Source organism: Rana temporaria, chromosome 9, assembly GCF_905171775.1.
Source record: "Rana temporaria chromosome 9, aRanTem1.1, whole genome shotgun sequence".
Lineage (NCBI taxonomy): Eukaryota > Metazoa > Chordata > Amphibia > Anura > Ranidae > Rana > Rana temporaria.
Genome location: NC_053497.1, coordinates 16,236,385 through 16,260,529, shown reverse-complemented (window position 1 = coordinate 16,260,529; position 24,145 = coordinate 16,236,385). Strand labels below are relative to the sequence as shown.

The 24,145-nt window shown below is 45.8% G+C and overlaps 1 protein-coding gene across 3 annotated transcripts in view; it reads right to left on the bottom strand.

Annotated features, from left to right (window-relative positions):
• FGD1 (FYVE, RhoGEF and PH domain containing 1) overlaps positions 1 to 24,145 on the bottom strand; it is a 267,137-nt gene that overhangs the window by 61,230 nt on the left and 181,762 nt on the right. For all 3 annotated transcript variants that reach the window (XM_040322864.1, XM_040322866.1, XM_040322865.1), the window contains exons 2-4: positions 17,592 to 17,783; positions 11,642 to 11,816; positions 799 to 1,252 (exon numbers count right to left, since the gene is read on the bottom strand). In XM_040322864.1, coding sequence (XP_040178798.1) covers positions 799 to 1,252; positions 11,642 to 11,816; positions 17,592 to 17,783 — 821 coding nt within the window. The remainder of the gene's footprint in view (positions 1 to 798; positions 1,253 to 11,641; positions 11,817 to 17,591; positions 17,784 to 24,145) is intronic.

Sequence of the window (24,145 nt, the reverse complement as noted above, 5' to 3'; positions counted from 1 at the left end):
GACTTGTCTGGTGTAATATGAACAAGCTTTTTCTCAGTAGTTCAGGGCTCAAGTCCTGCGGGAACGCGTGGGAACGGAGTTCCTGCACTTTTTTCACAGCAGGAACTCAGTTCCCATTGCAGACTAGAGCAGCCAAGAGCAGCCAAGCCGCCCGAGCCAGTCCTTCACTAAGCGGCGATGCCCAGCTCAAGTCACTGTCAGGGGCAGGCGAACCTTAATAATCCTTTATATTACTGCCCGCTTCCTGTATATGGATTCATCGGGTAGTGTGCGGGTATTCCGTCACTTGCTCGATGCCGCAATGTCTGCTGGGAGCTTTTCGCATTGTTCCCAGGAGACATTGCGGAGGTCTGCCGCGAGTTATCGCGGGATTTAGAAAGAACTTGCGGCATCGAGAAAGTGACGGAATACCCGCACACTACCCGATGAATCCATATACAGGAAGCGGCCAGTAACAAAGGATTACTAAGGTACAGTGGATCGAAAAAATAAATAAAAAAAACATGCGGTTTTGTAATTATACATATGAGCGTATCTTTTTTTTTTTTTTTTTTTTTCGGTGGGGGAGTGGATCTTGGGTGGGAGTTCCCACACTTTTTTCCCCAGGACTTGACCCCTGCAGTAGTTGATTATACAATAGGAGGAAAATGCAGGACTTGGAGCCGAGGCTTGGTGTGATAATTCAAATCCTTTCCAGTGATAATTTTAAGGATAAAAGAAACTAAACGGAGATAATTTTCCACACACACATGCTGAACAGCTGTTTGATGCAAATCAGGCTCAGCAACCTCATCTTACCGTGCATGAGTCTATCCTCCCGACAAGGATCTCTTCTTCCCCCCCACTGCCGTCCTCCATGTCGCTGTCACCCTCTGAGTCACGAGTAGAGCCATGTTGTGCTGTAATATGTGGGGGCTCCATCTCTTCTCGCCCGCCTTCCTCCACCTCCCCAAGGAAACACATCTCCTCGCTGGTAGATGGAGAGCTGATGCTGTCAATGCCACTGTCCCTGTTTGCCAGTTTTCCTAAGGAGTCCTGTTCCCCCCTTTCTTCTGCATCTCCCCCTCCCACCACAAGTCTTCGCCTCCTCTCTAAACTGGACTGGGATTCATCTGGCTCAAGAAGATCCAAGAGTTTGTTCTCCAGCTCTCCCATACTGTAACCAGAATGTTGAGAGGGTCCGTTGTCGACCTCAGTTTGGCCGTCGGAGTCGTTGACTGGATAAGTGCGTTCGGGTGGGATGATTGGCTCTCTGTGGAGTAAAGATTTCAAACAGTGGTTAGTGAGTGGTCTTCAAATCTTTTATTGTTCTGCAAGCATTGGGCCATGTATGGCAAGCATTGAACCCCCCCCCCCCCAAAAAAAAGTCTTATACCTCTCTGTCCACACTCCTTGGAGACCTTCGCCATCCATTATTCCATCCAACAGTTAATAGCCTCCCCAAAGAAATGAACAAATTAACATACATTTTTAAGAAGAGATCCATCGGAAATTCTGTGGTGGTGGCTCCCAGTGGGAAACAAGGGGAAGATCTCAGAGAAGCAAAGAACAGGTGAGAATGGTACACACGATCGTATTTTCTGCGGACAGAGCGTAGGACTTTTGTCCGAAGGGCGTTGGCCAGGAACTTGTCTTACATACCCCCTCCCTTGGACTACAGGAGAGTCAGGATGCTCTCTACGTTGAAGCTAGAGAAAGGAGATGTGTGTTAGTGGGCGTCCTGACTCTCCTGTAGTCCAAGGGAGGGGGCGAGCATGACACTCCACACCAGGGAGAAAGCCTTGCATTACTGTGTGGAGTTACAGACAGAAGAACAGGAAGTGAGGATTTCTCAGAAGAAATAAGGACATTTAAAAGCAAAATGGAAGGATGAGGTAAGTGAAGGAGGATTACACTAAGGGAAAGGAAGCTATTTAGGAAATAAAATTGTACCTTTACAACCCCTTTAAGGGACCCTTACATACACCCTCCCCCCCCCCAGTGAAGTGACTGACCTCTGGTGATACACAGAGATGAAACAAATCCTATATAAGTTGTATCTGTTTACCTGCAGTATTCCCTTCTCTAAATCCTAAGTGACTAAGTCCAAAATGTATAAAGCTTGTCTGAGATATCAGAAAAAGGGGGTGGAGAGCTGAAGTTACACTCTGCAGTGTAAGCAGTGTCTCATTGAGGAGACCTCGAAAAGCTGATTGGAGGGAATGGACACCCCATTCACACAGCACACAGGAACAGAGCTGAGGCTGTCATTCAGCTGGAGATTCCTCCCCTGTCACCTTTTTTCTCTTGGTGTCAGGAAGACTTGTCAGAAGTGCTTCATGCTGATAGCAGAGGGAGGAGGCAGCAGACAGAAAGTACACTTAGTGTTTTTAATTAAATTAAGTATTACATTATAGAGGGATATGCTTTGTTCATAATTCATATCTGAGGTTTACAAACACTTTACAATGTTATTAAAGGCTTGTTGTTTTTTTATTATTTTTTTTAAATAGCAAACATGTCACACTCGCCTGCTTTGTGCAGTGATTTTGCACAGAGAAGCCCAGATTCTCCTCTTCTCAGGTGCCCCGCCGGCGCCCTAGCAGCTTACTGTAGGGGCAGCTGAGCCGCTACTCTTCATGTACATTCACAAACAGAGCAGCAGCTCGGCCCCACCCCCTCTCTCTACCCATTTGCTCACTGGCTGTGATTGACAGCAGCCTCAGCCAATGAAGAGCGAGAGTGCCCGTAGAGCCGAGGCTATTATGCACATCACTGGATCGTGATGGGGCTCAGGTAAGTAATAGGAGGGGCGGGCTGCTGCACAGAGAAGTTTTTTTTTACCTTGCATAGAATGCATGAAGGTGAAAAACCTTGAGCCTTTACAACCACTTTAAGGGCCATGGCTTTTCATTTACAGCCCAAGTAAAAAAAAGGCATTGCCTGTGCAGTACCACAAGGCCCTGGGAGCAGGGCTGTCGTAATGGGAGGGCACACCTGGTCACTGCCCAGGGGCCCCAACTGCATGGGGGGCCCCTGTACTTTCCCCAAAGCAGCTGGTCCTTGAGCCCACACTGCCCCGAAATTGGGGGCCCCCGTGATGGCACTGAGAGTGATAGATACACAGGGGAGGCAGTCTGCCTCCTACCTACTTGATGTCTGTTTACCTGCATTGTCATCATTGTAGGGGCCCCAGAGCATTACCTTGCCCAGGGGCCCATGATGCTATTAAGACGGCAATGCCTGGGAGCACTGATCAACCAGGCATAGGTCATGGCTGTCAGCCCAGGTGGCCTGTTGACCCGAGGTTTGAAGTGCAGAAGCTTGAAAGGCCCCTCTTTGACACTAGCAAGGTCAGGAACCCACTGCAGACGATGGGACTCTTTTTAAAATTTCTGACTTAAAAACTGTCTGTACCGCCCCATAGAAGCCAATCAGATTCCAATCTTTATTATCTTTAGCAGGTCTGAACATGAGTGTTTGCTGTGGGGCAATACAGGTTTCTTTTGTAAAGCACATTGATTGATAAGGCTCAATAGTAATTCAATCCACAAGTGGCCACACCCACATACTGCGTATGTCAAACATTCACATCTGGTGGAATCTTCACTACAAGGAATGCTGAGAGATGCAAAAAGAAATGCCAGAAAATTAAAGATTTGCTTAATTACTTTATTTTAATTGAGTGAAATTCTTTTAGAACGACGTCCTGATTTGAAATGTAAAAATTCCTTAATTTTTTTACAGTGTGATAATCTGTGGATGATGTCATGTTCTTGTCTGTAGTGATGTGGTATATAAACAGTTACACAGGCATTCTCTGAAGAGTCTTTGGCTGGGAATATTGCTAATGACACTGTGTGAATACGCCTCCAACAGGAAACAGAGTGCAAATGATGTGATGGAATGCTTTGATAAAGGAAACCGTAATTATGTTTTTAATGGAAACGTTGTTCTGTTACTGTGAGAAGGGGGTAAAGATCATTGGGCCATATTCTTAGAGATCTCCGGCGGCGTAACGTATGTCCTTTACGTTACTCCGCCGCAAGTTTAACTGGCAAGTGCCTGATTCCCAAACCACTTACCTGTAAAGTTGCAGGGGGCGTAGCGTAAAGTCCACCCGCGCAAGCACTCCTAATTCAAATGATCCTGGTAGGGGGCGTGGATCATTTAAATTAGGCGCGCTCCCGCGCCGATCGTAATGCGCATGCTCCGTCGGGTAAATTACCCGACGTGCATTGCGCTAAATGACATCTCACGGACGTCATTTGTTTTGACGGTAACGTAAATGGCGTCCATCGCCATTCACGGACGACTTACGCAAACGACGTTAAATTTTCAAATTTCGACGCGGGAACGACGGCCATACTTAACATTGACTACGCCACCTAGGGGGCATCTTTATCTTTACGCCGCGTATCGCTTACGGAAACAACGTAAAATCACTACGACGGGCAAGCGTACGTTAGAGAATTGGCGTGACTAGTCATTTGCATATTCTACTCTGACCGCAAAGGAAACGCCACCTAGCGGTCAGCGTAGATATTGCAGCCTAAGATACAGGCGCAGGCCGTCGTATCTTAGGCATGTTTAAGTGTATCTCAGTTTGAGAATACACTTAAACATAGGACGGCCTTAGAATTGGACTATCTCTGATACGACGGCGTAAATTCTTAGAGAATATGGCCCTCTATCAGTAGCGCTGTAAGTTGGGACTCTATTAAAGTGAACTTGTGGCCAGGTATGGACATTCTAATATATTCACATCATTGACAAGTAAATGAAGTAGTAAAGCTTTTTTGGCCTTACTTCTCCTATGGACAGGAGTGCAGTTCGTTCTGCACTGCTGTGACCCTAAAGCCCGCTGTCGGCTGATGTCACTTAGCCAGTCCAGGCTGGGGACAGATACCAACTGTTCTGACAGCTGGCTCAGCCTCTCAGCGGCGCTGCTGGGAGGCCGAGCTAGCTGTTCCCTCCCCAGCCCAGCACTCCAGTGAACCCTGGAAGGGGCAGAGCCTGTGACTGACAGACACAGCTCTCTGCTCAAGGTGAAGGGGAGAACTGAGCGATCAGCTATGTTTGATTGCTCAGTTCTCAGTGTATAGCCGGCAGGGGACAGATGCAGCATTGGATGGAAGCTGCATCCACCTAGGTTAGTATAAGTTTTTTTTGCTAAATAAAATAAAGCCTATTCGTCTCTTTTAAGGTGCTGGAAGTTTGTTGCCGCCGCCGTCTGGATACTCAGCGATTTGACCCAGCCCATTGGTGAGTATGAGGTCTCCTGTTTGTAGACCTCTCTGACCATTCACCCCATACGCCTCCATTGTTAACATATATGTAGCGCCCACCCCAAATTTAGGGGGCGCTATTTCAAATTTAAGGAATGTTTGGGCCAATACCTGGGCCCAGACCTGTTTGATTGATACAAATTTGCCTCTGTTCTGGCTGTGGAACTACTTGGTACTTTTCCCTTGTTGCCTGCAGGTGGCGTTACCATCTAGGCCTTATGTTGGAACGCAGGTGTACAATGGTGTGTTGGGTGTCCCTTCTCGGCAGCGGTACAGTGGGGGAGGTGTCCCGCTGTGCATGCTGGGGAGGGGTGCTTAAGGGGCAGATGCCATTGAACGGGGGGGTCCTTTGCCTCGTGGCCCTCCTGGCGCAAGGTGCGTGTGTGAATCCGACTTCGGGCCACGTTGGCCCGGTGTCACTTCGCTGTCGAGTAGGCCCAGCTATGCTGGCTGGGCCCTACAATCCTAAAGGGGGATCCCAAGCTGTCTTTTCACAAGGGGGGAAGCTGTCTTAATGAAGGAAACCGGGGGAGGACCTCCCCTGGAGGAGACCGGCAAAGTGCTAGCGTCTCGGGTGAGGCCTGGTGACCTGATTAAGGAGGGATCCACTACATTGAAAGCCCTGCAATTTGCCGGTTCGGCTTAAAGGCTCCTCTGCTGCACGACTTGAGGTTCTGGACTTTTAAAATCCTGCGGCAGGGGATTCCTGGACGCATCCAAGTTCATCCAAAAGGTCTGTGGCAGAGACCAAGTTCATTCTACGACAGTCTGTGGCAGAGACTGTCTGGACATTAGTTTGTGTGTCATCCCGGCTGCTAGGTCATGTGAGAGGGGACTATCCGGGTGAGCAATACCCACTCAATAGTTGAGAGTGGAGACTGATTGACTATTTTTGAGCATTCTGTACCGTATGCCTGAACCTTCCCCTACTCTTCTCCTCCCTTCTACTTTTTCTTCTTCAAGTTACCCTGCAGTGAAAATAAAATCAAACTGTTGAAGGTTTTACATCCGTCTGGACTTCATTTTAAATGGACTTTCCTACCCTACCCTCCTACTTATTGATCTTACTACCTATATTGCAGATATTATATTCATGCATCCACCCCTGACGAAGCAAGCGGAGTCTCGTAAAATATGTAGGGTATCATTGATGCTTGTATCTTGTTTTCTTACATTTCTGTACAACTGTATGTTGATTGTTATTCTTTTACTGTGTATGTACACCTATCGTAAGGTGACCAGACATCCCCAGTTTCAGGGGACAGTCCCCTGATTGAGGACACTGTCCCCGGACCAAGTCTGTCCCTGGTTTTGTCCCCAGATTGGATTTAATAGGGGGCAGGGGCAATTTCAAAGACAGTCAGTGCAGAATTAAAATAAAAAAATTAGAATTACCCCCCCGCGCCTACTAGCATAGGGGGGTTATATTTTTCCCATTATCTGTGCCCCTTTCTGATGATCATGTGCTGGTCGGAGCGGAGGGAATATTTCTTCAGTTTCGGGCGCATGCCCATTCAGCTTCGCTTGCACGTTCTTCTGCCTTGGCTCAAATCCTGGCCAGCCACCTGCCTATCTCCTTGCCTTCCCTGGCGGAGTGATCTTCCTCCACTCCCCATCCAGTAGTTTCCGGGGCCTGAAGAGTAAGACTTGAGAGGCTGTGAGGTGGGCGGCGATGGGCAGGGAGTCGCTGATTGTTGCCATTACTAGTAAAGAAAAAATATGTCCCCGGATTTAATTTTTAAAATCTGGTCACCTTAACCTATCGGCTTGGCAAATTTATATTTATTGCTGTTGCTCATATATGCATGATATTTTGCAATAAATTGAGATTCTTTTACTCTTGCTATGAACATTGGCTAACCTCTCTCACCTTACGCAAAGTCCCAGGAAGATTTCAATGTTTTTATCTCTTTTTAAGGTCAGGTTGGTAATGGCTAAATATTTCAATAGACATTACAGCAATCAGATGTCAGAAAACACACATGTTGAAAAGAAACCTGTCAGAGAGGAACATGGACGGCTCCTTCTGACAATGCTAGCTGCCTAACCTAAAAGAGGTATACAGATAAAGGAACTCGGACTTGCATGATCCAACATGACTGTTCCAGATCAGTGATTCAGGAAGTATTAAAGACATAGGGTATTATATCAGCTAGGAAACCAGCATTGTCAGAATGAGGTCAATAGGGGCAGCCTCCATGTTCCTCTTATGATGAGTGCACTTTAATTGACCTGCTGCTAATGTTCCAGGAGGAAAATCTAAAGCTGAAGTGGATAAAAGCCTTTTCTCCCAACAAAGGTTCTTCAAGGCCACACACTTCCCTCCAACGTGTCTCATATAATCAGATTGTCATTCGGATCTGTAAAGATCTCTGGTACTGGGAGATGAAAACCGTGGGCCAGATTCACAGAGGAAATACGCCGGAGTATCTACTGATACTCCGGCGTATTTTCAAATTTGCCGCGTCGTATCTTTAGTTTGAATTCTCAAACAAGATACGACGGCTTCTGGCTTCGATCTGACAGGCGTACGGCTTCATACGCCTTCGGAACGTAGGTTTAATACTTCGGCGCCCGCTGGGTGGAGTTTGCGTCGTTTTCCGCGTCTGGTATGCTAATTAGCTGTTTACGGCGATTCAAGAAGCTACGCGCACTCGTCGCAATTTCTTACGTCTTCGCTAGTCGGCTTTTCCCGTCGTAAAGTTACGGCTGCTATTTCATGGCTTATATTTAGACCAGCCATGTTAAAGTATGGCCGTCGTTCCCGCGTCGAATTTAAAATTTTGCGTAAGTCGTACGGGAATAGGAAAGGACGTAACTCACGTAGACGTTCAAATAATGACATCGGTGCGACGTCATTTCGCGCAAAGCACGGCGGGAAATTTCAAAACGGAGCATGCGCAGTACGTTTGGCGCGGGAACGCGCCTAATTTAAATGTTCCACGCCCCATTTGAATTAGGCGGGCTTGCGCCGGACGGATTTACGCTACGCCGCCGCAAGTTTACAGGCAAGTGCTTTGTGAATCAAGCACTTGCCCATAAAACTTGCGGCGGTGTAACGTAAATGCAATACGTTACGCCGCCGCGGATGTCTCTGAATCTGGCCCCTTATGTCTTAGGCCTTGTACAGACGAGCAAACATGTACGATGAAACCGGTCCGCCGGACCGTTTTCACCGTACATGTCTGCCCGGGGATTTCTGTATGATGGCTGTACTCACCATCATACAGAAATCCGTGCGTAAACAATACGTGGGGCGTGGCCGCGCCGTCGCCGCGCCGATGACGCGGCGACGTGCGCGGCCCTGCCAGTTTAATGCTTCCACGCATGCGTCGAAGTCATTCGACGCATGCGAGGGATGGCGGCCGCTCGGACATGTACGGTAGGTCTGTACAGACGCCCGAACATGTCCGACGGGCAGGATTCCAGCGGGCATGTTTTAAAACATGTTCAGAAATATTTGCCCGCTGGAAAAAGGCCCGGCGGGCAAATGTACGCTGGAATCCTGTCCGCTCGGGCCTACACACGACCGAACATGTCTGCTGAAACTGGTCCGCGGACCAGTTTCAGCAGACATGTTCGGTCGTGTGTACGGGGCCTTAGGAGACATAGACATGGGGACAAGTCACTTGACCATGAAGACAAAGGGGTTGAATTACTAAGGGTAAATAGACTGTACATTTGCTCCGTAGCTTAGGAAATGAGGTGAAGCTTCATCAATCACATGCAAGAAAAATAAAAAAGCAGCGGTTTTGCTTGCATGTGATTGGATGATAGAATTCAGCAGAGCTTCCCCTCATTTTCTAAGATCTAGAGCAACTGCACTTGCAGTGAACAACATATTTTCCTTTAGTAAACCAACTCCCTAGTTTTCCAGCAATCCTCAGAAGAACCCAATATTATTATTATTTAGGTACTTATATAGCGCCGTCAATTTACGCAGCGCTTTACATATACAATGTACGTTCACATCAGTCCCTACCCTCAAGGAGCTTACAATCTAAGGTCCCTAACTCACATTCATATACTATGGCCATTTTTTTTTTAGGTAGAAGCCAATTAACCTACCAGCATGTCTTTGGAGTGTTGGAGGAAACCGGAGTACCCGGAGGAAACCCACGCAGGCACAGGGAGAACATGCAAACTCCAGGCAGGTAGTGTCGTGGTCGGGATTCGAACCAGCGACCCTTTTTACTGCTAGGCGAGAGTGCTACTCACTACACCACCGTGCTGCCCAATAAATGGCATCCAGTTGCATAGAAAAGTTGAGGTTGCAGCATCTCACAGACAATACAAATTGTCAGGTTTTGTTGGGTTTTTATATTATATATATCTTTTTATATTTTGTTCTTTCAGGCTTATAATCGTATTATATTTCGTTCTTTCAGGCTTGATTCACACTTGTGCGATGCAGGAACCCTACAAATCCATTGCAGGTTCCCGCAACGCACCCGAATCGCCATATGAAAAACTGCAGGGAGTGTCAATACATTGTTAATGACACCCCCATTTCAGCTCGTAAATCGCACTGCGAACTGACAGTTTGGACATGAATTGGATCTCATAGGTGTGAACACCCATGTGATCCGATTCCGGTGTGGACCAAAAAAAAACAGGCTCCTGTGCGAGTTTAGTCCGAATAAGATGCGATTTCAGCCATGCTATCTGTACGGCTGAAATTGCATCGCATGGGATTTGCAATGTAGTGCGGTGCGAATCACATGCGATCTCGCACCACGCAGCAGTGTGAACCAGCCCTCACAGCATGGCAATGATTAAGCACATGATACTGTGTGAAACATGTCTGCCTTGATTGTCGTTTTTCCTGTGTCACTTGGATGGATTACTAAAGGACTCATAGTCATCATCTTGGTGTGAAGCCGTTTCTTCCTTTTTGCAGTTTGTACGGCGGGCGAGTCGTGGCTAGCACCCTCGAGACAAGTCCTTCAATTCATTTCACTCATTCATTTATCTGGATTCAACCACCTGAGTGGTGTTCCTTGTTTTTTCTCAGTGAGCAGCTGCTGCAGGGGAGAGAAGGGAGTGCTCAACAACAACAACATCAGGGAATTCTGGGAGCGGTGATGTCTCCTATAAGTTCACATGCTCCAGCCGTTGTTGGCACTCCCTCCTCTCCCCTGCAGCCGCCTCTCACTGACACAGGGGAGCCAGAGCTGCTTGATGACGTGACTGGAGAAGATAAACATATGGGTAAGTACACACATCTTTTTTACACAGGTTAGGCAGGAGGAGGGAAGTGGAAACATTTTTAAGCATTGTTAGTGTCAGGCTGAAGTTCCACTTGAAGCAATACAGCCCGGTCACCTTCCTGTTTTTAGGCTGTGACTGGACATTGAAGAAGCAGCAGAATAATGCAGAGTTGTCCCTCTGTTCTCATTTTTTAGCATGTTCCTTGTTAGCACCAGGGCTGGTGCAAGGATTTTTGACACCCTAGGCCAGGGATCCTCAAACTATGGCCCTCCAGCTGTTGTAGAACTACACATCCCATGAGGCATTGTAAAACACTGATATTCACAGACATGGCTAGGTATGATGGGAATTGTAGTTCCTGAACAACTGGAGGGCCGTAGTTTGAAGACCCATGCCCTAGTCGAAACCTAATTTTGCCGCCCCCCTGGCTCCACCCCTGACTCCACCTCTTTTGCCCTGCCCATGTATACCCCACCTTTTTAATGAAGTGCCCATCAAATGCAGCCTCAGCAGCACCCAATAAATGCAGCCTACCAGCACCCATCAATGCAGCCTTCCAGTGCTCATCAATTAATGTTTGCTTGCTTTCATTCATTCGGGAGTCGGGACACAGACACAGTCCTCCGCCGCCGCTGCGCCTCTGACACTATGTGCGAAAGGAGCAGCAGCTGCCTGCTGATGCTGAGACTTAGTTGCTTGCTGCAGAGAGAAGAGAGTAGGAACACCAATGGCTGCCTAGTTTGCCCAGTGGTAGCACCGGCCCTGGTTAGCATGTGTGCATATTTATACTGGAATGATGCCCCGCCCTTACCTAGCCTTAGTGCTTCTGTACAGGGATTATGGGAGACTGATGACAAGTTCAATTTGGGTTTATACAAAAGATGTATTTAAAGCGGTTGATGTCACTCTCTGCATGTAATGTAAACATCTCCTAAACAGCGCACCTTACACTACCTATAGGTAAGCCTTATTATAGGTTTACCTATAGGTAAAAGGCAGTAAAGGAAGTTTACTTTCTCTTTAAACATACATTTTAATATGTTTCAATAAATATGTAACTGTGCTAACTGGTGTATTTTTTTATGTACCTGGAGATTACCTGTTAGAATCATAAGTAGTCAATCTACTATTATTATCGCACAATATCAGCTTCTTGCACTTACCTCTCAAATTTCTCAATCAAGGAGGTAACTGCTGAGGGGGTCCCATCCTTGTCCGGACGCAGAGACACCCGTGAGAGTCGGGGATCTGCTGGCAACGGACGTGAAGGGGGTGGAGGAATATGACCGGGAGTCCGGGGTCTTCTCACACTCTGCAGATGTGCGGGCTTTGGAGGAACTGTACAAAGAGTAAGCAGATGGATGAGATTCCGGTTACAACTGAACATTAACACTTTTATCAAAGATACAAAGAACAGAAGACATCTGTGTACGTCAGATTCAAAAAGTTTTTTAACTGTCTGAGATGTTTTTTTCTTTTGTGGAAAATTAGAGTTACTGCAATTTTATAATTTTATACTGTCATATAGCTTTATTTTTTTAAAGAATTATTTTTATTACCAGAAAATTACACACAGATACTGTCTTATAGCTTGAGGGCTTCTGCAGTTATGGTGGCCGACTTTACTACGTACGGACCACCCACCGTCAATATATACGTCGCTACCATTGTTATGGCAGCAGATGCCAGAACACTGGTATTTTTTTAAACAGTGGGCGGTCCGCTTTAAGATAAAAGTGGTCTCAGTGGCGTATTCTCCCGCTACGTCCCGGTCGTCTCCGCCGCTTACCGGAGCCGTTGGTAGCAGCGGAGACAATCCGATCCTTTTAGCCTGATGGACATATAGTCAAGTGAGGGAATGGGGGGGCTTTCTACTAAAAAATAGGCTTGGTCCTTAAGTAGGTAAACGTTATAACTAAACACCAATGAAAGTGATGGGTAAATTCTAAATTGCCACCAGAAAAGTAAAAGAGGAGACCTCTTCCACTTGCTCCTGTGACAGCTGTCTAAAGCCTCGTACACACGATTAGTCCATCCGATGAGAACGGTCTGAAAGACCGTTGTCATCGGTTAACCGATGAAGCTGACTGATGGTCCATTGCTCCCACACACCATCGGTTAAAAAAACGATCGTGTCAGAACGCGGTGACGTAAAACACAACGTTGTGCTGAAAAAAACGAAGTTCAATGCTTCCAAGCATGCGTCGACTTGATTCTGAGCATGCGTGGATTTGTCTACTTGTGCCTACTAACGATCGGTTTTGACCTATCGGTTAGGAATCCATCTGTTAAATTTAAAGCAAGTTGGCTTTTTTTTAACCGATGGTTAAATAACCTATGGGGCCCACACACGATCGGTTTTGACCGATGAAAACGGGCCATCAGACCGTTGTCCTCTGGTTAACCTATCGTGTGTACGAGGCCTAACAGGGGTTTCTTTCATGTTGGAAAGATCTGCTGACATTTCCTGTCGAGCCTGTAGGACAGGAAGTAAAGGGAAATCTTTCTAGGCTAGGGAGACAAAGATAACAGTTGAAACACTTCACTCCCCCTTACTCTATGCAAAATGAAAAAATAAATAAAAAGTTTGGCTTTGGATATACTTTAATGAGCTTCCATGTGGACAGCATAATGGGAATATGTGTAAAATCCAATCCTAATAGGAATCTTGTGACTATATTAAAGCACGAGGCTGCATGCTAAGAGCCTTTAAATATTCCATGATGCCTTTGTTATCAATTAATTACAAAGCAACTGAGGCAGCTAAAGCTTCAACAAAATCATTTAGCTAAAATGAGAAAAGTTTCGAATATCTATCAGGTTTTTTCTGCCATTGTTGTCCATGTTTAGAAGACTTCTCCTTGCCTCCTGTCATGTCACTCCGCTGTCCCACTTGCCGCAAAGTGGAGGGGAGGGAGACCAGTGAGCATCTGTTCACTAATCTTCCCTTGCTAGAATGGGAGCGACCTGTAAAACATCACTACCACTTTCTGGTGGCACTTTCCTTGGTCCTTGTGGCTCAATAAGCTTCAATGGAAGGCAGGTGAGACATCAGAGGATAAAATTTGGACATGTTGTGTATCTATTTACTCGGCACAACCTCATCTTTTATATTTTACCAAAAAGTTGGGTAATTTTTTTGCACGCCATACAGCGCAAATTCAGTGCGGCTTTTCAAAACGACTTATGTATAGAAGTCAATGCAAGCCGCTACGAAGTCACCCCAAAGCAGTACAGGAACCTTTTTCTAAGTGGGAGCTTGGGACTTGAGTCGCTCCTATTAGAACGGTTGCATTGCAATGAATGGAGCGCGACTTGTAAGGCAGCAAAGTCGCCTGACAGATCGCCCCTGTGAACTGGCACTTAAAGAGGAGGTTCACCCTAAAACATGTATATACCATTCCCTCCAGCATACTGCCGACATGTACAGTATGCTGTTATTTTTCCCCGCTGTACATACCCTCGTATAGCTATTTCCCCCCCCGGGCTTCCGGGTAGTGTCTCCGGTGGGAGTGGGCGTTCCTATTCAGAGACTAAGTGATTGACGTGATGACAAAAGCTTCTCCCCGGCGCATAATGCGCGTCACCAGTTTCCGAAAGAAGCCGAACTGCAAGTCCGCTCTATACGGAGCTACTGTATACAGCGCCTGCGCACCGACGTTGGGCTTCTTTCGGAAACCGCTGACGCGCATTATGCGCCGGGGGGAAGCTTTTGTCATCACGTCAATCACTTAGTCTCTGAATAGGAACGCCCACTCCCACCGGAGACACTACCCGGAAGCCGGGGGGGGGAAAATAGCTATACAACAGTATGTACAGCGGAAAAAAAAACAAAAAACAGCATACTGTACATGTCGGCATAATGCTAGATAGAATGGTATATACATGTTTTTTAGGGTGAACCACCGCTTTAAAGTAGTTTTGGACAGAGTGGAGAGGGATTAGAACACCTGTCAGAATTTTATCGCTGACTGTGGCCCTGTTATGCCGAGTACACACAATCGGAAATTCCGACAAGAAAAGTCCCATGTGAGCTTTTGGTAAGAAATTCTGACCGTGTGTACACTCCATCGGACTTTTGCTGTTGAAATTTCTGCCAACAAAAGATTGAGAGCTGGTTCTCAAATTTTCCGAAAGAAAAAATTCCTATTGGAAAATCCGATCGTCTGTAGTAATTCTGACATGCAAAATTCTGACGCATGCTAGGAAGCATTGAACTTAATTTTCTCGGCTCGTCGTAGTGTTGTACGTCACCACGTTCTTGACGGACGACAGTTCAGAGAACTTTTGTGTGACCGTGTGTATGCAAGCCAAGCTTGAGCGGAATTCTGTCGGAAAAACCATTCAAGGTTTTTCTGCCGGAAAATCCAATCGTGTGTACGCGGCATTAGGAGGATTCATCTTCTCTTGTTATCCTGGTACCTGTAATCACAAAGTTTGGGTTGTCCCCAAAATAGGAAGAGAGGCAAAATCTTCCAATGAATAAGGACAATAGTTCTGGTGGCAACCAGGGATTTCCTCACTTTGGAGGGATTTCTTCTCACTTCTTGGTTGGCTATGGGACAGGAAGTTAAGGGAAACCTCACTAATGGGACATAGACAGCAAAAAAAAAAAAACTTGTCAGGGGTTATAGGCCTCCCTTGCCTTATCCACAATAAAACAAATCCTAAACTCAATCAACATAACCTCATATCAGCATTAATGTCACACTAAAAGTGATTTAATATTTTTTATTCTATGGTCCTTCTGCAGATGCTTCCTGTTTTGGGGTGACAATGCTCTGTCCCTGTGTCCCAATTGTTCTGCTGCGTTGACACCCTTTTACGTGCGTTTCCAATCAAGACTATAAGCAGTTGTGCTAATCATGCTAAAGCACATTGCACAAGCATGTTACATTGTTTTCACCATCCGGTGACAACCCTTAGGCCGCGTACACACCATCGGTCCAAATCGATGAAAACGGACTGAAGTTCAGTTTCATCGCTCCAAACCGTCCTTGTGTACGCCCCATCGGTCTGTTGTCCTACGGTCAAAAAAAAGAGAACTTGCTTTAAAATCAAACCGATGGACGGCTGACCGATAGGTCAAAACCGATGGTTAGTACACAAAAGCATCGGTTCAAAACCCGCGCATGCTCAGAATCAAGTCGACGCATGCTTGGAAGCATTGAACTTCGTTTTTTTCAGCACGTCGTGGTGTTTTACATCACTGCGTTCTGACCCGATCGGTTTTTGAACTGATGGTGTGTACGCACATCAGACCATCAGTCTGCTTCAGCGGTGAACCGATAAAAGCGGTCCGTCGGACCATTCTCATTGGAAGGACTGACCGTGTGTACGCGGCCTTAGATATGTCATGGAGCCATTGCTAGCTGCAATAAGCAGCGATGAGATCCAACAAACCAAAGAAATTACAATTATTTGTCATACACAAGACTTCAGAAACGAAGGCCTCATGTAAATTTAAATAGCGTGACTCTGACTCTACGTCATCACGCATGCTCGCTGACCATTGTGTGCAGTTCGGTGCAGCCACGCAGCTTTCTCCTCTGGGAAAGCATCTTGTTTTTGTACTGCTATATGTGGATTTTTGAAATTTTACCCAATTTACTTGCATTTTAGTGTGAATCCTTTTGCAAGTGTTGCGCAATAGATTTTATGGATTACACTATGGGAGCATATATTTTTTTATCTTCCACCATATCCCTCATGCTGATGGATTAATCCTGATTGGACACGTGCCTAGCGCCTGCAATCACCCTGATCAAAGGGATTTAATTTGGTTGTAAACCCTTACACACCACTTTTACCTACAGCAATGCCTATAAGGCTTATCTGTAGGTACCGTTGAACATCTCTGAAACTTTTTCGGAGATATTCACTTTATCAGCATGTGTCAACATCATCGGCACATGCTCACCGAAGAAACGGCTCACTCGTGACGTTTCTTCAGCTGCTGTGACGTTAACGGCAGCTCCTGCATGCATGCGTGGGAGTGATGTCATCGGCTCTGGCCAATCACAGCCCTGGAGCCCACGATACCCGGAAATAACTCCGGGAGACTTGTCGCTGGCCACAGAGGTGTGCTGGGACCGCTGTGGGGGCTTTGATCTAAGGTAAGTATTTCATAATGAGCTAGTATGCTATGCAGGTTTTCTTTTTTTCCGTGGGTTTACAACCACTTTAACAAGCGATTTTGACCATTCATTCATTGCTTAAAAAAAAAAAAACCCCATTGGAATCCACGTGTCCGGCACCCCACATGTAGATTAGGGGGCCGGACACATGGATAGGAGGCGGCGCCCTGAATTACGGGCCGCCACTGATATATATGCATATATATGTATATATATTGGGAGGGCGGGACCCTGTGCTATGGGAAAGATTGCTGGGTTACGCCATATGTTGAAGAGAAAGACACACTAATTACACAGCTGTGTGTTCAGCTATTTAGTTCTGACCTGACTATGGCTCAGGGCCCCACCCCACAGACAGGAGGTCTGTGCTGGGAGTCAGGGGACTCCCAACCTCTCTGAGAGAAGTCAGAGACTGGAGAAAGCGAGGTTTGAGCTTAGCTCCAGGAAACTGTTTTGTTCTGAGGAACAGAAATTGCGCAGAAAGATGCTGACAGAAGAAGCTAGGTGTGTGCTTACCGTTGGGAAACGGGTAGTTCTGAGGAGCAGAACTTGGGCCTAAGTTAAAGACCTGAAACAGCCGGATGGCAAGTGTGTGAAAACCAGGAGGCTAAACTGTTGAGTTTTGCAAGATACAGGAATGGTGGAACCCCCTGCGAGGGCTGCTATTGTGTTTGTGAACTTTGATGCTTTTAAATAAAAGTGGGCTACCAGGCCCTTAAAAACTCAGTTCTGGATTGGCGTACTCACTGGAAAATGCATCTATCGCTGGAGTCCAATAACCCCAATCTTACAATATATATATATATATATATATCTACACACACACACACTGTACATGATATTTTACACTTATATGCAATAGTTTCAGACAAACAAACTAGATAGATAGATAGATAGATAGATAGATAGATAGATAGATAGATAGATAGATAGATAGATATGCATTATGACTATGAGTAGGAGGAATAGGAGTCACCTTCGGGTTTGGCGTGAGCTGGACGTCGAGGAGGAGCCGGCTTGGGGTTGCAGGGATCTGGGGCAGACCCATTACAGTCAGAGGAGTTTCCAGGATCAGATCGGAGCCTCTGGGGTTTCTCTGGGTGTACTGGGATATGAGCTGGCTCCAAGGAGAGGCTTTTAACAAGCACTTGAGGCTTGGGCTGGGGCCCTGAAAAAGCAAAGGATGTGGTAAGCAACCAAAGTCACGACAAGGAGGAGTGATTCAGAGGAGAAAAAACTCTGACACATATGGAATAATTTAATAAAAACAGTGCAAAGAACAACGGCAACCCACGGCAGCCACACAAAAAACATCAGGTTATTGGTCGGTCTACTTGACCAGTTATATGGGTTCCTGCATATTGGTGTTCTTGGAACTCACATCTCCAGAATCACCAAAGTAGACCTTAGGTGAATCAGTAGGACATATCCCAGAATAAACAGTTTACAAAATTATTCCAGGTGAAAACGTAGTCTTCCTTTGCAATCAAGAACAAAACAATTGCTCCTTCTTTATATGATTTAGAGCCAGGGCTGGTCCTTGACTACCAGGAGCATTGTGTATATTTCCCATCATAGGGTTTTAATTCAGCAAACAATCATCATCAATAATATTTAGATTTCATGGGAAACTATAATAGAACCCCCCCCCCCCCCCCCCATCTTTACGGGCAAGGAAGCTGCCATCTTAGACTCTGACCTTCAGTTGTCATGGTGCTGCACATATGAGTTCAGTCGTATGAGTCGTATCAGTTATGACACCATCCATTTGATGGCTTGACAGTTTGGTTGAGAGAACAAGCAGCTATGACAGTTATCATTCATGACAGGCCTTGAATGTAACTGTTTTAAATTGATGGGTTTAGTTCCGCTTTCAAGGACAGGTGTGATGTGTCTGGAAGGGTTAAAGTGGAGTTACACCCAAAAGTGGAAAGTCTACCCACCCACATTTGGCACCTTTCGGGTGGAGGGGGAGCAGGTACCTGTATTTGACAGGTATCCTGTCCCCACATCCGCCGGACCTCGCAGCAGGGAGGTAAGTCAGATGTTCCGTCCCCCTCCTCCCTCCTCCCCTGCTGCCAGGCCAATAAGAGCACAGCGTGCTCCGGGCATGCACAGTAGGAACCCGGCTGTGAAGCCACAAGGCTTCACTGCTGGGTCCCCTTACTGGCAGTGGCGGCGGCAGCACCCGGCAGCCGATGGAAACATTGGCTGGGATGCCGACATCACTGGATTCCTGGACAAGTGTCCTATTATTTAAATTTTTGGACAGGGGGGGGGCGGAACTCCGCTTTAAATGTCAACTATTGGACTCTGTAAACAACAGCCTTTTTGTTTCAATAGAGCAGATAAGAATAGACAGGAAAATATGTAAACGTTTATTTAGAGCTCTAACCGCTAGCTGGAAAACCTAATAGACAACAATTATTCTTTACTGATATTTACTCCTTTTCTGAAAAAAAAATAATTAATATTTATCTTTTAATTTGTAACATAACAAAAAAATACACAGACCTCATTCTACCCTAGAAACATATAAAAGTGACAGCAGAAAAAGACTGGGTAGTCCATCGAATGGCCCAATTAAAAAAAATGGCCCAATTAAAAAAAAAAAGTTTTATGTTTTTTGTTCCATTAAAGATCTATAGGCCAGATTCACATAGAACTGCGGCGGCGTAACGTATCGTAGATACGTTACACCGCCGCAAGTTTTCATCGCAAGTGCCTGATTCACCAAGCACTTGCATGAAAACTTACGCCGGCAGCCTCCGGCGTAAGCCCGCGTAATTCAAAGGGGCGTGTGCCATTTAAATTACGCGCGGTCCCGCGCCGGACCTACTGCGCATGCTCCATTTTGAAATTCCCGCCGTGCTTTGTGCGAAGTGACGTAATTTTTTCGAACGGCGACGTGCGTAGCGTACTTTCGTATTCCCGGACGTCTTACGCAAGAAATTTTTTTTTTTACGCGGGAACGACGGCCATACTTTATACAGCACATACTGGGCTGTGTAAAGTTAGGGCAGGTAAAACGACGACTAAAATTGCGACGGGAAACTAGACTAGCGACGACGTACCGAACGCGAAAAACCGTTGTTGATCGCCGTAAAACCTCATTTGCATACCCGACACTGGAATACAACGCGAACTCCACCCAGCGGCGGCCGCGGTATTGCATCCTAAGATCCGACAGTGTAAAACAATTACACCTGTCGGATCTAAGGGCTATCTATGCGTAACTGATTCTATGAATCAGTCGCATAGATACTCTGAGAGATACGACGGAGTATCTCTGCTGTGAATCTGGCCCTTTGTTTATCCCCTATGTTTGCTTTACTTTAAGAGGATAAGCTTCACATATAAGTACAAAAACCATATTACAATAACTACAGTTCCTGTTTAACAAAAGTCTAATGAAGTTCTAAAAATGTTATCATGTTTTTTCATAGATTCCTCTACAAATCTAGCACTGTTTGCTCAGTAAAGTCACAAGTCTCAAGTTTCGCCTCGTCTTTGTTATAGAGGTTTGTAGCTGTAAAAATAACACATACCTGTCCCACCCAATGAAGACAGCAGTTATACATAGTATTATTCTTTTATGATGCTCAATGGCCCTTTTCACTGGAGATAAATCAGTGTTACGGGCTGGGTTCACATCTAAGACGGTTGTGGCTCGCAGCAGGGGTCCGGTGCGTCCCTGTTCTCCGTTTCAGGGACAAATCAGGGCCGAATTTTTCCCTGAATTCAGCCTTGAAATGGATCCAAAGATGCACAGCTTTCCTGTGCAATGCGCTCCGCAGTAGCCCCAGAGATGTGTGAACCGGCTCCATTGAGAGCTGGTCACATTCACCTGTCATGCGAATTGGATGCGCGAAACCCACATCCAATTTGTACTAGTGGGAACCCAGCCACATGCTTGGATCACTCTATGGAAACATATGCAACTTGGTGTGTTAACATCAATCGAGACTTTCAGTTGGTGCTGTGTCTACATGTTATGCCTCGTACACACGACCGGGATTCCCGATGGGAAAAGATCCGTCGGAAATCCCGGGGGGGAAAACCGAGAACCTGCTCGGTAACTTTTCCCTCGTACACATGAGAGGTTCCGCATGGAACTTCCCCTTTAGAGTGCCGTCGTACGTGTTGTACATCACTGCGCTTTGCTAGAGCATTTTTTTTCACGATCGTGTGTGGGCAAGGCTGTTTTAATGATCAAGTTGAAAAAAACATTGTTTTGTCCAAACCGATGAAAACGGACCGAAGTTCAGTTTCATCGGTCCAAACCGTCCTTGTGTACGCCCCATCGGTCTTTTGTCCTTCGGACAAAAATTTGAGAACTTGCTTTAAAATCGAACCGATGGACCGCTGACCGATAGGTCCAAACCGATGGTTAGTACACAAAAGCATCGGTTCAAAACCCGCGCATGCTCAGAATCAAGTCGATGCATGCTTGGAAGCATTGAACTTCGTTTTTTTCAGCACGTCGTGTGTTTTACGTCACCGCGTTCTGACACGATCGGATTTTGAACTGATGGTGTGTATGCACATCAGACCATCAGGCCGCTTCAGCGGTGAACCGATGAAAACGGTCCGTCGGACCATTCTCATCGAAAGGATCGACCGTGTTGTGTACGCGGCCTTAATGGTTCCCGCTCTTGTCAATCAAATTCTGTGACGAGGGAGCAGGGCCAAGCCCCGCTGTCTGTGTCCATAGACAAAGATAGGGTGGCTTGGGAGAGAGCACGCACGAGTGCCCCTTTATATTAGGGGGATATGAGGATAGGCGTCAGGAGCGACAGCGGGAAACCCAAGAAAAGCCAACCTAACAAAACCATTGCACAGAGCAGGCAAGAATGTTATTTTAATAAAAAAAAAAATGTAACTTTACAATCACTTTATCATTTACCAAATAATGAAAGCCAGATTTGTCCTAAAAAAAAAAAAAAAAGGTATATTTCACCTGGATACACTAAGTAATTGAAAAGATATGTACAGTTTTACTAACAAATGCCTAAGTTGCAAAACAGGTTTTGGGTATTAAGATTTGTTTTACTTTCATCCTTAAAGCGGAACTTCCCTCAAAAAGTGAAGTCCTGCAGATCTGCTGCCATTTTACTCATTGAGGTAAATCTGTCACAAACTGTACAATCAAACACAATATTCTTTCATTGTGCTCATTTGATAATTGTTTGGATTCTCTACAGGATTCTAAAAAAAAAAAAAAATCTTGTCCCGCAAGCGCACCGCCCCAGTGTGAAAGCAGTCAGGCTTTCACACTGGGGTGGCTTGAGAGGCGCTTTTCAGGTGCTTTACATGCGCTATTTTTAGCGCTAAAAGGCCTGAAAAGCGCCTCAGTGTGAAAGGGGTTGAATATCCCACTTTTTTTGCAAATCTATGTACAATATGCAAATATTAAATATTCTAACTACCAGCAAGAATAAGTCCTTACATTTAAAGTGCACCTGTCATTTCAGATCCATCATGGCAGCGCCTGTTAGCGGGCATCCACTCACCTGCTGCCGCCATGTCCCTCACTTTGTTGTGTGACTGCCGCATCACCAGGCGTCCCATTAAAAGTGAATTGGACTGTCGGTGAATCAACAGAGGGTCAAGCCTCGTACACACGACCGAGTTTCTCGGCAAAAACCAGCAAGAAACTTGCTGTTTTTTTTTTTTTTTGCCGAGGAAACCGGTCGTGTGTACACTTTGACGAGGAAACTGTCGAGGATCTCGTAGAGCCAAAAAGAGAGCATGTCTTCTTTTTCCTCGGCGGGAATGGGGAAATTTGGCTAGCCAAGATCCTCGACAGCCTAACAAGGAACTCGACGATGTGTTTCGCCCGTCGAGTTTCTCGGTCATGTGTACGAGGCTTCAGAAAAGGAGCTGCGAGGGACGGAGATGAAAAAAAATGATGATTTAAATCAAATTCACCCTGTGAGGGTTACAAAGGTATGTAGTCATAGGACACACCCCTTGCCAAACCCCCTTAAAGGAGAATCATAAAAAAATATATATTAGGTAAACCCACAAGTGCATTTTTTTACCACTACTATTCCTTAAAGTGGAGTTCCACCCATAAATATAACATTAAATCAGTAGTTTTAAAAAAATGTCATTAGTCCTTTAAATTTTTTTTTTTTTTTTTTTAGATGCCTTCAAAGTGTTGTTGCTAGGCAGAATAGTTAATCTTCCCACTTCCTGCACCTAGGTGCTTAAAGCGGGAGTTCACCCATTTATTAAATTGTTTTTTTTCTCCCCTTAGATTCCTGCTCGTTCGGTCTAGGGGAATCGGCTATTTGTATTAAAATATGATCCGTACTTACCCGTTTTCGAGATGCATCTTCTTCCGTCGCTTCCGGGTATGGGTCTTCGGGAGCGGGCGTTCCTTCTTGATTGACAGTCTTCCGAGAGGCTTCCGACGGTCGCATCCCTCGCGTCACTAGTAGCCGAAAGAAGCCGACCGTCGGTGCGGCTCTATACTGCGCCTGCGCACCGACGTTCGGCTTCTTTCGGAAAATCGTGACGCGATGGATGCGACCGTCGGAAGCCTCTCGGAAGACTGTCAATCAAGAAGGAACGCCCATTCCCGCAGCCCATACCCGGAAGCGACGGAGAGGATGCATCTCGTAAACGGGTAAGTACGGATCATATTTTAAAACAAATAGCCGATTCCCCTAGACCAAACGAGCAGGAATCTAAGGGGAAAAAGTGCCCTCTAAGGGTGAACCCCCGCTTTAAGCTTCCTAACCTACACCGCACAGACTCCTGGGAATGTAGTGGGTGTAACTTTCCAGGAGTCTGTGCACTCCCCAGTCTCGAAGAATCATGTGACTTGGACAGTACAGCTACTGAAACCTGATCTGAAACCTATTACACTGCTTGTGCAGCACTGAGCATGTGCGAGATCTGCAAGGCTGAAATCCAGGAAGTCATACAGTCTGGCTTCATGATGCCCACACTTAAGATGGTCAATTTCTATTTTATAAAGTGTCTAAATGCTGTAACAACCTAACAAAACGGACCTTAGTTTACAGACTAACTTTACTAGAATACATTAAGCTCGTGTATTACAGGGGTATTTATATATAAAAAGTGAAATTGTGGCCGGAACTCCGCTTTAATATCGGCCTTTTACACATTTACAAATGCAGCAATTTAGAAATTGGATGAAAGATTTAGCACTGGGAAAAACATTTTGAAAAATAAATATTGCATTTTTTATACAACTATATAGATCAAACCGAAATTAGGGACAAGTTAGAAGGAAAAAGGGACATAGAGACTTTAATCAAAATTAGGGGCAGTCCCTCAAAATCAGGGACAGTTGGGAGCTCAGTGTCCACGTGTTTGTAGTGCTTCATATTTCCCGGTATGCAATCAGTTTAGGTGTGTATAGTTACATGCACTCTCATAAAGTTTATATTAGTTTTTACAACAGTTTCAAGGGTCACCTAGCTTCTACTCTAATCATAGCAAACGGGCTGAAAGGAACCCAAAAGGGCAGTTACTTCAAGGATCAGGCAGGATACG